This window comes from Rhinolophus sinicus, chromosome 5 (genome assembly GCF_057876585.1).
Source record: "Rhinolophus sinicus isolate RSI-liver-muscle chromosome 5, RSI-T2T, whole genome shotgun sequence".
Lineage (NCBI taxonomy): Eukaryota > Metazoa > Chordata > Mammalia > Chiroptera > Rhinolophidae > Rhinolophus > Rhinolophus sinicus.
Genome location: NC_142505.1, coordinates 55,950,244 through 55,964,619, shown reverse-complemented (window position 1 = coordinate 55,964,619; position 14,376 = coordinate 55,950,244). Strand labels below are relative to the sequence as shown.

The 14,376-nt window shown below is 36.7% G+C and overlaps 1 protein-coding gene across 3 annotated transcripts in view; it reads right to left on the bottom strand.

The window, feature by feature from the left end:
- Positions 1 to 222: 222 nt before the first annotated feature.
- Positions 223 to 14,376, bottom strand: part of PTPRG (protein tyrosine phosphatase receptor type G) — a 693,857-nt gene continuing 679,703 nt past the window's right edge. For all 3 annotated transcript variants that reach the window (XM_019728372.3, XM_019728373.3, XM_019728374.3), the window contains 2 exons: positions 5,284 to 5,419; positions 223 to 4,706 (listed from right to left, as the gene is read on the bottom strand). In XM_019728372.3, the coding sequence (XP_019583931.2) occupies positions 4,560 to 4,706; positions 5,284 to 5,419 (283 nt within the window). In that variant the 3' untranslated portion in view covers positions 223 to 4,559. The remainder of the gene's footprint in view (positions 4,707 to 5,283; positions 5,420 to 14,376) is intronic.

The following is a 14,376-nucleotide window of genomic DNA, read 5'->3' as shown; positions in this document are numbered from 1 at the left end:
TCTGAATAAAGTTTGATTTAGTATGTAGGTAAAACTTTGTCATTGTTTACTGTTTAAAGGAGGAAGAACTCAGAAAAGATACTTCCTTTTGGTTTTCTCCTAATATTCATTTTACTACCATGGAAACTAAGATGAAGCATTAGTGGATATAAATGCGATCTGTTAAGGGAGACTGATGGTTCTATTGGATATATTGTCATAGAAATGCTCGGCACTAATGAATACATCAAAAACCATACTTTATTTTATGTATAGCAATACAATTTACATATTAAATAACACTATAATAGAATGATTTGATATAGTTTTAAACAGAAGAAAAAGGGAAAAATTTCAGGTTACAAAACCCCTCCCCCCTGAACATATTAAAAAAAAAACAACCACTTTTTCCAAATGGGTCAATGCAATGGATGTATTCAGTGACTATGTCTAATTCCTATTGCACAAATGGTCTGTGGAATTAAAAAACAAATGCCAACTTTCACAATCACTGCCTCAAAGAAATAACACATTGGATTCTCTTGGAATGCAAAGATGGTTGTTGCTACTTCAATACACGGAAAGTCGAATTCACATATCCACCACAAAAAAAACAAAAAAAAACACAAAAGAAACAAAACAAAACAAAAAACTATGACGGAGTTGAAACTAGAAAAAAATTAGCTTTATATGAAAATATAAAATTCTATGATTATATACCATAGATACAAAGTTCCCAGAAGATGCTTATCCAAGCAACAAAATATTTACAGTTTTAATGATTTTAGCTATTTCAAAATGAAGTGAAAGAAAGAGGAATCAACATGAAGGTTGAGTTTTTTGTTTTTTTTTTAAGAAACAATGGCTGCTTGCTAGTTTCAAATGTCCTAACAAAAAAGGAGTCACTACCCCAAATGTTGGAGAGTTGTGACATTTTATAAAATTGGCTGTCTCCTTTTCTGGAGATTTTTATTTCTTAAAACTCAAGATATTTTTCTTGAAATTAATTATCCTCTGTAGAAAATGCTTCCCTTTGCAAATATTTAACAAAAATACTAAAAACAGTTTAACAGCTAAGACAAAGTACAGGCCAAATATCATTATTACAATCCCTTCTTATTTGTATCATGCCTTCTTTCTAGAGATAAGTAAAGCCAGTATTGTATGTTAAATGGCAATTAAGGGAAAGCGCAAAGGGTTAAGTGAAATTACAGTTTTTTTAAAAAAAAAACAAAAAGCAGGCATTTTCCCTTCATATAAAAAGTCACTGGCACCATTTGAACATAAACTTTCGGAGTTGAAATGCATTTTCCAGTATAACTGCTAAATTCTTAAGACAAACTACATTTTGATTATTATTTCTTAAATAATGATGAGTTTGAATTTCTTTTTCATATTTTTTGCTTAGAATTAGTAATATGTATCTTTGGTAAATTGGTATCTATATTTTAATTTTTAAATACAGTCTATATGCATTTAAGAAAAATTCATAACAAGGCAGTTGTGCTGTGTCATTAAAAAATAATTAAGGGTATCTGTTGATTTAAACATGTCACTCTGGGCTAAAAACTCCAACAGCCAGACCTTGAACACCGTACCCTTCTCTGACCTTGTTGGACCCTTCAACTTGAAATAGACTTTAAAAGCTCCAAGGCATAAAAATTAGGAAAACCAATTACTAAGCTTACTCTTCTTGAAATTCAGAAGTTAACTTTTTATATATATATATAAAAAAAAATGTAGTTTTTGGATGCAAGAAAACGTTCTCCTGACGGAAGTGAGGTGTCGTTTCTCTGATGTCCAGCACGGCCACTTGGTCTGATCACTGCAGGTCCCTTTTGAATGATGTGTGCATTCTGTTTACCTAGAGCTGAATTCATACACCCAAGAAGCTTATCTTATAAAATAGCACACGTTAATTTGCTATTTCCTTTCCCCCTGAGTGCAAGTGGTAATCACCTTGTTATGTAGTTAAGCAATGTGCTCATGTCTCAAAGAAAACACCATCTTTGAAACTCTGCCTCTGGAAAGATGCAATGATGTTTTGCCAATAATAAATGAAGAATAGTAGCGAGGACACACTCTCTGGTGAAAGGGAGGAACTGCTGTATAGAACTCTCCTCCGGGAAGTGTGTTTGGGTCACTTTGGCAAGATGGGCAAATAGCAATTGCTCACAGTTTAGTGGGTCAGGATTTGTACAGTGGTTCAGGCCTGCTCTAGACACACAGTTGGCTCAGAGAACTTCTAAACCATCCCGTAACGTTTCTATTCTGTTTAAAAGTGGTCTCTTTCTTTTGTCATGATTCTGATGTCCATGTAAGAGATTGTCTCAGAATTTGTGTTGGAGGGTGTGCATTTCCATGAATCGAGCCCTCTGTAAATAGCACAGAAGGGAATACTTGCTATGTGTCTTCAAACCAATGTTTACTTTTACATTACGAAAAAAATTACTGAAGGACCATGAACCCCAACTGGAACATTACTTCTAAAAGTCAAGTCTACTGTGCCAACTACTGGAAAGAGTTAGCTCATATTAATACTCTCTACAACCAAAGTAACCTACTTAATTGACTAAGCTGATCTAGCTCTTGCCATGATCTGAAACCTGTCCCTTCCCGATTCCCTTTAGCCTTCTGGCAGTTGTAGGGTCCTACGTTCAAGCTTTTTCTGAAGTGTTAGGTAGAGCTTCTAATGGGAACAGAGGGGTTCAAAGGTGTCTTTGTTATCTAGCACATACAGTGTAGCAAACTTTGCTGCTTGCACATGTCCTCTCAAGTCAACACAGTTTGTCAGCAGTGGACTGTTCAGATTAGCCTAACCCTGGCAAGGTATGCAGTTCATGAAAATGCCCTTGACTTGGCCTGTGCATTGGAACTCCTGGTTTTGGCCTGTCGCCTCTCTCTCCTTAGCAGCTTTGTTCCTTCGACACCATTCTGACAAATTTCACAGGAAGCCAACTCAAGATACCCAGAACCTCAGTGCTGATTATCATTAATGTCCTAATGCCGACCTGTATAGTGTAATAGCCAGTGTGGATTTGAAGTTTACTGTCATAAAAGTATAACCGAAACCCTTTTATGCCTAACAGGCCCAGTTCTGGTGGTGATTTCACTGCTGACAGAAGATGTCCCACAAAAGCAAACAAGCAGTGGAAGAAACAGATCTAAGTAGCCTCTTTTTCTAACTAATGGAACTGAAATTCCTAATTAATGCTCCTAATTTTGCCGTTAGGTACTAGGGTGACTATGGCTCCAGACGCTAGACCGAATCACCTCCTTGGGCTGTGTCATGATCGTCAACCTCTTTTACTGGAGTGCGTCTGTTCTTGAGGCTAAATTACACAAAAGCACACAAAGCCATCTCTCTCTTTTAAAAATTATTTGAAAATGTAGCTATCACCTTTTATTCAAGATTCTAATTTTCTCTCTCCAAATCAGCTTTATCCACGTGTGGGAGTTTAGATAGTCCTAAGACTTTTGCTAATACAGTATTTTCAATGTAATCCTAAGTAGAAGAATCTATGTAATTATGAGATTTATCATGAAACATGTGGCAAAAAGGAAAGAATGTTAACTATATAGGTAGCTTTTATTACATTGCTGTATGAGTCATAGGGATTTTAGAGGACTAGTTTCAAAATTACACACCTGTAAAATTTTCATTATTCCACCTGCTGTGAGGTACACTATTATAAACCAAGAACCATTAATGGAGAGTCACTAAAGGGTTTCATAACTCAGTTGTGTAAAATACTGCCATCTCTCTATTGTAAAAGATAGCCCTGATTTTAGGGTGTAGCTATTTCAGAGTCAAAATGTAAATAACACACACTATTCACATAGCTACTGTGAAAACTGTAATACAGAGATATCCTTTATTTTGACACAATTGGGCATTTTTTTAATGTATGAATATAAATTTGTAACTAATAAGTGATGTTCACATGAAGCAAATCTTAAACCTTCTAATTTCTTAATTGGTATCTTCACCATCATAAATGGAACTGTTTCAAGGCCATGAGGATGACAAACCTTCTTAATAGCTCCCAATAACCTTCTGTTCTTTAAGAGAAAACAAAAGTTCACCCACTCCATTAAAATATAGAAGGAATACGGTATTGAATAATGTCTAAAACAAAATAGGAGAGGAGGACTGAGGAAAAATACAGCATTGCCTGCTAGTAGAATGCAACTGCTTTAGCAATAATAATAATAATAATAATAATAAAATCAAGATTCACTGTCATTAAGAAAGACCGTCACTGTACTGAAGTAAAAAGTAGCATGTATGTTGTTATGGAATGTCACATCAGGGTTTTAGGATTAGATTATAGGCAGTAACACTGATCAGATAGTGCAAACTAGGTGAAATTGCGTTTCACTGGGTGAAATGAACAGAGGTGCAAATGCTCAGTAGAATACCATTAAGACATAAAATGGCAAAAAATAAATATCAAAACTTTTATCAGTGTAAAAAAGTAACTGGGTTATTGTATAACCTAGAGTCTGGCAAAAAAGGCCTCAAAAAAGTTCTCGATCTTCAGAAGTTATACAAATTAAGTGCCCGTTCGGGATTCCAATCACACTAGAGATTCCATGCTCTCGGCAGGATCGGATTCATCGGCGATTAGAACAGCACCATTTTTGTCCACTGTCATGGGACCGTTTCCATTTTCTTTAGTGCTGACCAAGCTGAGCATTGCTTTATAGACAAACTGGTATTGTTCCTGAAAAACAAGAGGAAGACCCTTTGAGCCAAAGAACAGCTAACGTAGAAATACCCATTCAAAATGTAAGTGTGAAAAACATACTAGAGAAACCAGAATACACAGTTGATGCTGTCTAGGAAACTTAAAACATATTCTGAATCTTTGTAACCAAGACCTATGCCTTCTTCATGTCCTTTAGATCTCTGCTAGCTTGGGACTCATTCTCAATGTGGGCAGTACATTATGGTAACAGAATATCCGTGCCTTGTAACTAGAGAATACTATACTCTAGAAAGCAGAGTTTCTCAATGTCTGCACTACTGATTTTGGGCCAGATAATTCTTTGTTGTGGAGCTGTCTTATGCACTGCAGGATGTTGAGCAGTTCCCTGGGCTCTGCCCACTAGACTCCAGAGTACTTCTCTCCAGCTCCTGTTGGGACAACCAAAATAAGTCCCCAGACATTGCCAACATCCCCTGGGGGGCGGGGTGAGGGGTGGGGCAAAATCACTCCCAGTTAAGAACCACTGCTCTAAAGTGTGAGCCTAAATTTCAGCTGATGTTGTACAGAGTTCCTAAATAAGCAAAGTACTTACAATGTCTGTGAATACACCAGGTCTCATAAGATTGATCATTTTTGCAACCTGGAAAACATCCACAGCATTTTCATTCTCTAGTTGCTGGGACAGGGTGGTAAGGGCACACAACATTCCTGCTGAAACTGCTCCATATCTGGGGGAAGAAAAAAAAAGCTACTTCAGACTTACTAAGGGATTGAGTACGTTGGGATGAAATTACCATCACATATTTTCTTAGAAGCTAAGTGGACTGTAGTGACACTTATTCTAGGATACAGAAATGAATGAAATTCTGGACAGGGAGTGAGATTTCGAGGCTAAATCTTTAGATAAAGATGACATCTGTTTATGAATGTGAGATCTCCTAAACTGGTTTATCAGATACTTAGATTGATATTTAATATGAAACGAGAGGTTCAGTATTAAACTTGGGAGAGTTATAGAAGATTTGATATTGGGGACGAGTTGGGTGATATAATAGGTAAAAGAGAACCTTAATTATAGGCTTTTGAACAAGTGGAAAGGTGAAAGACTGAAAAATTTTTTTTCAGACAATCCCAATCAGCTAAATTGAACTTATAAAATATGAATAAAAATGGAAATGTATTGCTCAAATGCAGTCAAGTATTCTCAAAATAAGTTCCATATTAAGTAATTATTTTTGGCCATGAAGTGGAACTTTCCAAATGAAGGCATCTTCTATAAAATTCTTGGAAAAATATGGTTCTTTGCTTCACACACACACACAAGCTTAGAAGAAAACACCTTTTTTTATCAGGCAAAGATGGCAACTACCATTTTTTACAGGAACCTGTGATGGCACATAGTTTCCATATTAGTGATGAGAAAACAGAAGGATTAAATAAAATTGTTCAAGGTGGTGTTTCTACCGTGTTTCCCCGAAAATAAGACCTAGCCGGACCATCAGCTCTAATGCGTCTTTTGGAGCAAAAATTAATATAAGATCCTGTATTATATTATATTATATTATATTATATTATATTATATTATATTATATTATAGACCCGGTCTTATAGTAAAATAAGACTGGGTCTCATATTAATTTTTGCTCCAAAAGACACATTAGAGCTGATGGTCCGGCTAGGTCTTATTTTCGGGGAAACACGGTAGTAGAAATGAAACTAGATCTTAGATGCCCTGTGACCACTGTTCTGTTAAAAACTATTAAAGATGTAGTTTCTGAATTATTCTTACATGAAATTAAAACATTGCAGATGTTTTACATCTCTAATCCAAATAATACCAGTGTCCCCCTAACCACCGCCCAACTTCAAACTCTCTGGAGGTGAAAATTGTTATACTTTGAGACGCAGCTTTCCAGATTTAGGTGTATCAGTACATTTCAGTCCAGCTTGTTATTTCAGCTGCGGCATGCAGACTGGGCTTACTCATTTCCCTAAGGATGGGCGTGTAGGTTGCTTACATATGTTGTGCACATTAGAAGGGGTGCCAGCATATTAGAGCTAGGCCACAGGTGTGCCCATTGTCCGTTTTAAAGATATTGTCCGATTTCTCTCCCAAGTGGTTGTTAAATGTTTATACTCCTCCCAGTGTAAGAATATTTGTTTCTTCTCATCATTTTAAAGTTACGTGCTTTTGCTAATCTGGTGGGTACAAAATTGTATGTTACTGTTATTTTAATTTGCATTTATTGATTACCAGGGAAGTTGGCTTTTTATTCACTGACCATCTGTGTTTCCTCTTCTGAAACTGCCTATTAATATACTTGGGCCATTTTTCTATTGGGTTTGTATCTTTTAATGGACTCATAGAGGTTATATTATCTATGATACATGTTGCAAGTATATTTTTTCCAATCTCTAGTTTCTCTTAACCTTGTTTGTGTTATACTGAAGTATAGTTTAGATGTAATCAAGTTTATCAATCTTTCATTTTTGGCATTTTTGGAATCTTGTTTGAGAATGCTTTCTCTAGCCTAGAGTTTTACATTGTTCTACTTTTATTTTTTACATTTAATGAATTCACCTGAATCTTACTTTTGTTTTGATGTAAAGTAGGTTCTGATATTAGTTAGTTTTCCATTGGATAACCAATTGCCCCAGCATTTTTTATTGAATAGTCTCATCTTGTCTCATTGACTAGAGCAGCCTTTCAAACATATAATAAATTCTCATTTTTGCAGGCCTGTTTCTGAACTCTCTGTTTTTGCCCATCAATCAGTTTGTCTATTTTTTCATTTTGCCACATTTGTTTTATTTCATATAGGTTTTTAATAAGTCTTGATATCTGATAAAGCAAGATTCCACAATAGTTTTGGCTATCTCTACATTTATTGTTTCATATTGTTTTTAGTGCTTCAAACATATTATTTTTCATTTTTCACTTGTACACTCATTTCCAAATACGTCTACCCTTCCATTCCATCCCATGTCACATTAATTTTGAAATGGGATTGTTAAGAATATAAATTTTTTTTTTGCGATTTTGTTCAGGTGGCATTGAATGTACATCGGTCTGAGGAAATTAACATCTTTTTGAGTTCTTTCTGTTCATGAACATGAAGTCTTTATTTATTCAGATCTCTTATGGCTTTCAATTAGATTTTATAGTTTTCTTCACAGTCTTTGCTAATTTCATTTTAGGTTAATTCCTAGGTACTTTTGAGTTCACTTCAAAGAATGGACTCTTATGACATTTTCTGTTTGGTTTCAGTTGATGTACTACAGAAAAGTAGATTTTCACATGGTGAACTTGTATGCACTGCACAGCAGAACTCTCTTTAGGTTCTAATAATTTGTGGTTTCTCCAGGAAGTTGGCTACATCTTTGCCTGCCAATAATTCCAGTTGTGCCTCTTTCCAACTTTTACACTTCTTATATCTTTTGCTTTCGCTGTGTTGGTTAGGAACTCAATAGTTTTGTATTCTATCACTGCAAGGATGTATCACGTTCTATTCTTCAATGGTAAAACGTCTCACGTTTTTAATACTAAATAAAAATGTTTATTATAGGCTTCTGATAAATAACATTGATCAAGTTAAAGAGGATGCTGTACATTTTGTCTGCTGAGAGTGTTTTCTTTGGGGGGGCGGAGATTGTGAATGGGTATTGCTTTATTGTATGCTTTTCAACATCTATGAATTTTTAAAGAAATACCTGTAATAATGTCCTGAATTCACTGAGAGATTTTTGGTAACATTTAACCAGCTCTATATTCCCAGGATAAATCTTCTTTTTTTATGATGTATAAATCTAACACACTGGGTTTTACTGGACGGTATTTATTTAGATTTTTGCTTCCATATTCTAATAAGATTGACCTATACTTTTCTATTGTGCTGCTGGCCTTTTTTGTTTCCCTTTAAATCAAGCTAACATTAAATCTGCTCTCTGGGTGTTACTGTTCAAATGCAGCCTGTCAAGACTTAGTGGGACTTAACCGCTTTGAGAACTCACCCTTTTACTCAGTTCTTAGTCATCACTAACGTGTGCTGTGCTCTCACTACTGCCAGGCTCGCTCTTAGGTATTTGATATGCACCAACTTGAGCTTCACAATAATCCTGTGTATGTAGGTATTATTATCCCCTCATTGTGAGGTGGAAGAAACAAGCCACATTCAGGTGAAGTAACTGGCCAAAATCTCAGAGCTTTTATTTGAGCTGATACATGTAAATGGCTCAGAACAGAGACCTGCCCATCTACAGTATGTCTAAACAGTATCATTTGCGCTGCTTGTGAGCTAGGGCTAAAAATTTACTAGTACAGAGTTATAAATAGTTTCACATGTTTATTTTATATTCCTTAAAATATTTATATTTTTAACTTTTGTTATAGAAAAGCTCAAACTCACAAAGTACAGCAATCCTCACTTAGCCATCACTAAGTTACAACAATTACCGTCAACAGCTCAAGGGCAATCCTGTCTCATCTCGACTTCTTCCCTCAGATATTTTGAAGCAAATTCCAAATATTTTGTTCATTAATAGTTTAGTATAAAACTCTAAAAGGATTTGAAAAAGATAAACATCACACCTAAGCATATTAACAATTCTTAAATATTTCGATTAACTACAGATAAATGGTTTTTTCTTTTCTATTTTCCAAAGTGGTATCTTTTATTAGACTTTATTGCTTAAATTTTACTATCTCCTCCCGGCTCCCAATTGCTTTTATCTTTTAATTCCTTGCACTTTTTGTGGATTTAGCTGGTTCTTTTTCTGGCTTCTTGAGTTGAAACCTTAGTTTATTTTTAATCTTTTCTCCAATATACGCAGCTTAGGCTCTAATTTCTTTTCTCCCAGTGTAGTTCTCCTGGTACATCATACCACGTTTTGAACTGCACTGCCTTCGTCTTCATTTAATTTTAAGTATTTTCAATACCTCTTTAGCCCATGAATTATCTATAAGTAATTCTAGATATAAGGACTTCAGTGTCTAGGTATAAGGATTTGGGGTCTCATTTCATTGTTGGTTTTTAATATTAATGCACTGTAATCAATGAATGTGGCCTTGTATCATTTTGAAATGTATCAAAATTCCATTTATGGTCCATTTATCTAAGTAAACCATTTGCCTTTGAAGAGACTATATGGTCTCTCAATACAATCTTAGGTGCAGACTTTCATATATCACTATTACATCAGCCTTGTTAACTGTGGTATTCAAATCTCTCTGAATGTCACTGTTTAAATGTATTCTGATCATTCAATTTAAAAACTTACATCTTTATTCAGTTAGAAAATCTCAGCCATTAGTTCTTCCTCTTCGATCTCTCTCTCATCTCTCCATGGGATCACCTCGTAGACATGTTACAACATCTACATCTAGCTCCCATATCCTAGTTTGATTTTAGGTTTGTCCATTCTACTGCTAGCATCTCTCTTATTTTTTTCCATTTCTTAGGCTCTACTTTGTCCCTGTTTCAAAATACATGTTTTGAATTCATTTCATACAGTCTTCCTTTGAATCTCTGAGCATACTTTAAAATCCTATTATGATCGCTCTATTAACTGACGTACTGTTTGTTTTCTCTTTCTCATCCATCATGTTGTCTTTCTTCAGATTCTATATTGCACTGAGTTTACCACTGCATTCCAGCATGGTACTGATGCTTTTCAGGAAGGGAAGAATTTCACCTTTGCTTTATCTGTTCCAGTGAAACCGTTACACTCAGGGTCTTTTTCCCCCTGACCTCTGTCTTAAAGCTATGCGTAGCCATTCAGATAGAAAAGTCAGGTATTAGGTATTTTATTATGCAGTGTGCACTCCACGTGGGATCACTCTGGCCTTTCCTTGGACTGCCTTTCCTATGTGTAGCCACTTTTACAGAAGAACCTACATTAAAAGGAAGTGCCTACACGAGGAGACTTGAAACATGGCTAGAAACTAGGTCAAATCAATCAAGCACACAGATACTTTTAAGTATCTTCTACAAACCAAGCCTTAATATGGAACAATAGAGACTGAAAAAATACAGGCCATTTTCTTTTAGCTGTTTAGGAATTAAGTAGAATTAAAGGATGTTTGTCAAGTTTCAAAGATTTGCACTTAAAACTACAGGGACTTGGTCAAAAAGTGGAACAAGCGATTTATAAGCTACATAAAGTAAGACTAGTATATAAATTCACTGGCTTTGGCAGTTTGGTTGCCATTTCCTCAAAAGTAATGCTTGTTTAACTAGTGCTGTTATGGGGAAAAAACCTATTTTCATCTTTCCCTCTCTGTGCTCCAAAGAAATCATAAAAGAAATGCAAGTACTTTAAGTTCTCAATACACAGTCATGTTTTTAAGTGTTTTATTCATATTTTTTACTATTTCATATTACTCACAATTATTATAGTTTTGCTTTTAAGAACTTGTTTTTTAAATGAGAACCAAGAATGCAATCCAGTTATAACCCTCTCACTGTCAAGTGAAGCTTCCCTTAGAAATCTTTAGGGCAACAAGGAAAACAGAGTTAAAGCTTGGATCTGTAACAATCCTGGGGAAAAACTAGCAATACAAAAGCCTTGCATAGGACTTTAAGAAATTAAAACTTTGTAACTGGATTTAAAGTAGGAAACAAAGTAGGAAAAAACCCCAGTGTGAGGAAATTGGAGACATGGTTGCAGGAGCGTTTATGTGAAAACCCGCTTATGTGAAAACCAACGGGAGGCAGTGTTAACCAGCAGGATTACACAGATCTGCATCTGACTATGGCAGGGCCAGCTGCCAGACGTGCCACCTGTGCAGGTGTGTAGGGACCCTGCTTTGATCGGTTCCCCTACTCAGAAGGGTTGTGCACTTAAGTTGACTGCTCTGCTGTTGCCATTTGGAAATTCTTGTTTCTTAATAATTTTTGGATAAGGGTTCCTGCGTTTTCGTTTTACACTAGACCCCACCAATTCCGTGGCTGGTCCTGGCTCTGACACTTAACCAATGATATGTGTACACAGTCCGTATTACTTAGCTTCGCTGTGACTATCTTCTCCCAGGTGAAGCTGAGATCCTAAAAATGTCCCTCCTGGTGGGGTAAATTTGAGGATTTAATGAATCAGTTATGATTTGCGAGGTTTCTTTGCAGCAGTTGCTGGAGATGGCAGTCCATAGATTTTTGCATCTGCTATAAAATATCTCAGGACCACATTAAAATAAAAAGTTATTGAAAAATTCCGAAGAGCTTTTGCTTACTTGGGCTATATTTGTCAAATATTTACTGTATCAGAAATTAGAACCAGGAAAATGTTAAAACACAAAACTATGCAAGCCCACATTCCATTAGCCGTCAGAGTGAGGATCATTGCATAGCATGAAGTTCTGGAAAACTGTACTGTACATTCATGACAGAATGAGAGTGAACAAGGCAAACAGTATCTCTGCATTATTATGAAAATAGTTTTGACCTCTTGGATCTCCTGGAAGGGGCTTAAAGACCACTGCCCCAACCAGGAGCTCTTAGATCACACTTTGAAAACTGTTAAACGAAATTAGCCCACTATGATATCCCCAAATAGCCTACTGTGAGATCCAACAGGGTGACAGATGTATCTGCAGAGTGGATTAACTTTAAATATTTGCACAGGAAAGCTATTCTCTGAGTGAGTGAAGGTCTAATGTACTATTATCTCCTAAGACTGTATAAGAACCATGTCTGTCTTTAAAACTTCTGTAAAAACTAGGCTCTGTTTTTAAAATGACAGCAATGGTACAGCTCAGCCTCTGAACAGAATTGTCTTAAACAGGTGAATACAGGATGCAGTGAATAAAGCAGTTTGCTTTTAAGCTGTAAAGCAGTTTGCTCTTCTCAAATAGAATCAGTTTACTTTTTGGTGAGGAATTGTGTCCTTAGGTCATGTATCTAGAAACCATGCACGTGATACACAGCCACGAGGACCCTGTACCATTCAGGAGGAGCCTGAAAGTAGGTGTTAGAACGATCTCTATGGAGACCAAATAGATACCACGAAGGTGGAGCACTAACAGCTAGTATCTTTGAGTTACAGCAGAAGCACTCAGGTCTCCTTTCCAAATTTGTTCCCTTCTACTTTTGAGCTTAAAAAGCTTTGTAAATTGGCTTTATATGAGGTTGGTGCGAAAATAATTGCAGTTTAAAAGGTTAAAAAAAGAACTGCAAAAACCGCAAGTACTTTTGCACCAACCTAACAGTTCACAGTGGAATGTAAGCAGGCAAATTGACAAAACAAAAAGCAAGGTGCAAGGCACTCTGGGGAGAGCTCATACAGGGGTACACAGCCTTAAAACCTTGTAGGTCCTCACAATTTAAAGCACAGTACCCCTTCATGCCGATATCTGTCTAGCACCCACTATATGCTAGGCACTGGGCTCCACCCAGTGGAGACTGGAATAGAGAGTTACCACTGCTGGTCTCAGTGATGTGGGAGCGACGGGCCTGTGGACAAGTCGTTACAATATATGACAAACAGGAAGGGCACTGGGAAGGATGTGACGTTTACGAATGATTTTGATGATCACCTCTGAAATGAGTTGGAGACAGTTTCAGAGACAGTGACTTTGAACTTGTGTTGAACGAAAGGGCACTCAGAGGAAACAGTATTTGCAGGGGAAAGGTGGTCTGTAGGAAAGCACTTCAGTGGAGGACTGGGTGGTAGCTGGAAAAGTAACGTGGGCCAGACTGTAAAAGAATTTGAAAAGTGAACTGAAAGAATGGGTACCATCAACAAGAGCTGGTGGGCGGGGGCAGGCTGGAAGAGGATGAGCTTGGTTTTAGACGAGCCACATAGGAGGTGTTTGCACGCCACCGGGAAGGATAATGTAGAGGTGCAAAAAGCATGTAAGAGGAAACTGAAAGGCAGCTGGTATTCCTCCAGGGTAGAAATTTTAAAGTTGTTCTTGAGTAATGTGGAAAAATAATTTCTATGGAATCACTTAGCTCCTAAAGATGACGAATGGAGACCTGAACACATTTCTTTAGGTGGTTTTAATCCAGCTCACCTGTCTGGTATTTGTAGATCTACTAGTTTAGGATTAATTTTTTCTTTTCTAATGTAGGCCCAAGGGCAGCTACCTTCAATTAATTCCAGAGGTGATCTATTCAGCATGTGGCATAAAATAAAAGTCACTGAATAAGACAAACACACCCAAAAGCTGAATAGAGATAAATGAATGAAACAACTCTATTGAAATGGTCTAACTGGGCGATGGTGTTTTTTCTTTCCCTCTTCCCACACCATGAAACAGGAGGTTAGCTGCACTACTGACGTGAGGGCTGAATTCCTTGGAGCACTAGTATAATAGCCAAATTAGTCATAGAACTGGGGCAGCAACATTAGGATTTGGTCTGAATGGATAGGACACGGTAAAACTCAGATGTCATTTAAAAATCTGATTCAGTTTACTGGGGAAAAACTTCTAGAAATAGCCCTACCTTTATGTTATAACTGCCTCCCCTAAAGTTTCATAGCCAGTAGCAACTACCCCGTTATTTTGAGGCTGTCTGTGTGCTATCTAAACACTGCCGGTGGTTGTCACATTTCCAGGGACCTTACTTAGTGTGCTATTGAACTAAAGCTTTGATTATACTGCTCTTCTCATCTTAATTCTGAATCTAATTAAGTCGAGCCAACATTCTGAAGTAGTCGCTACTTCTTAAGAAAGACCACAGAACCCTTT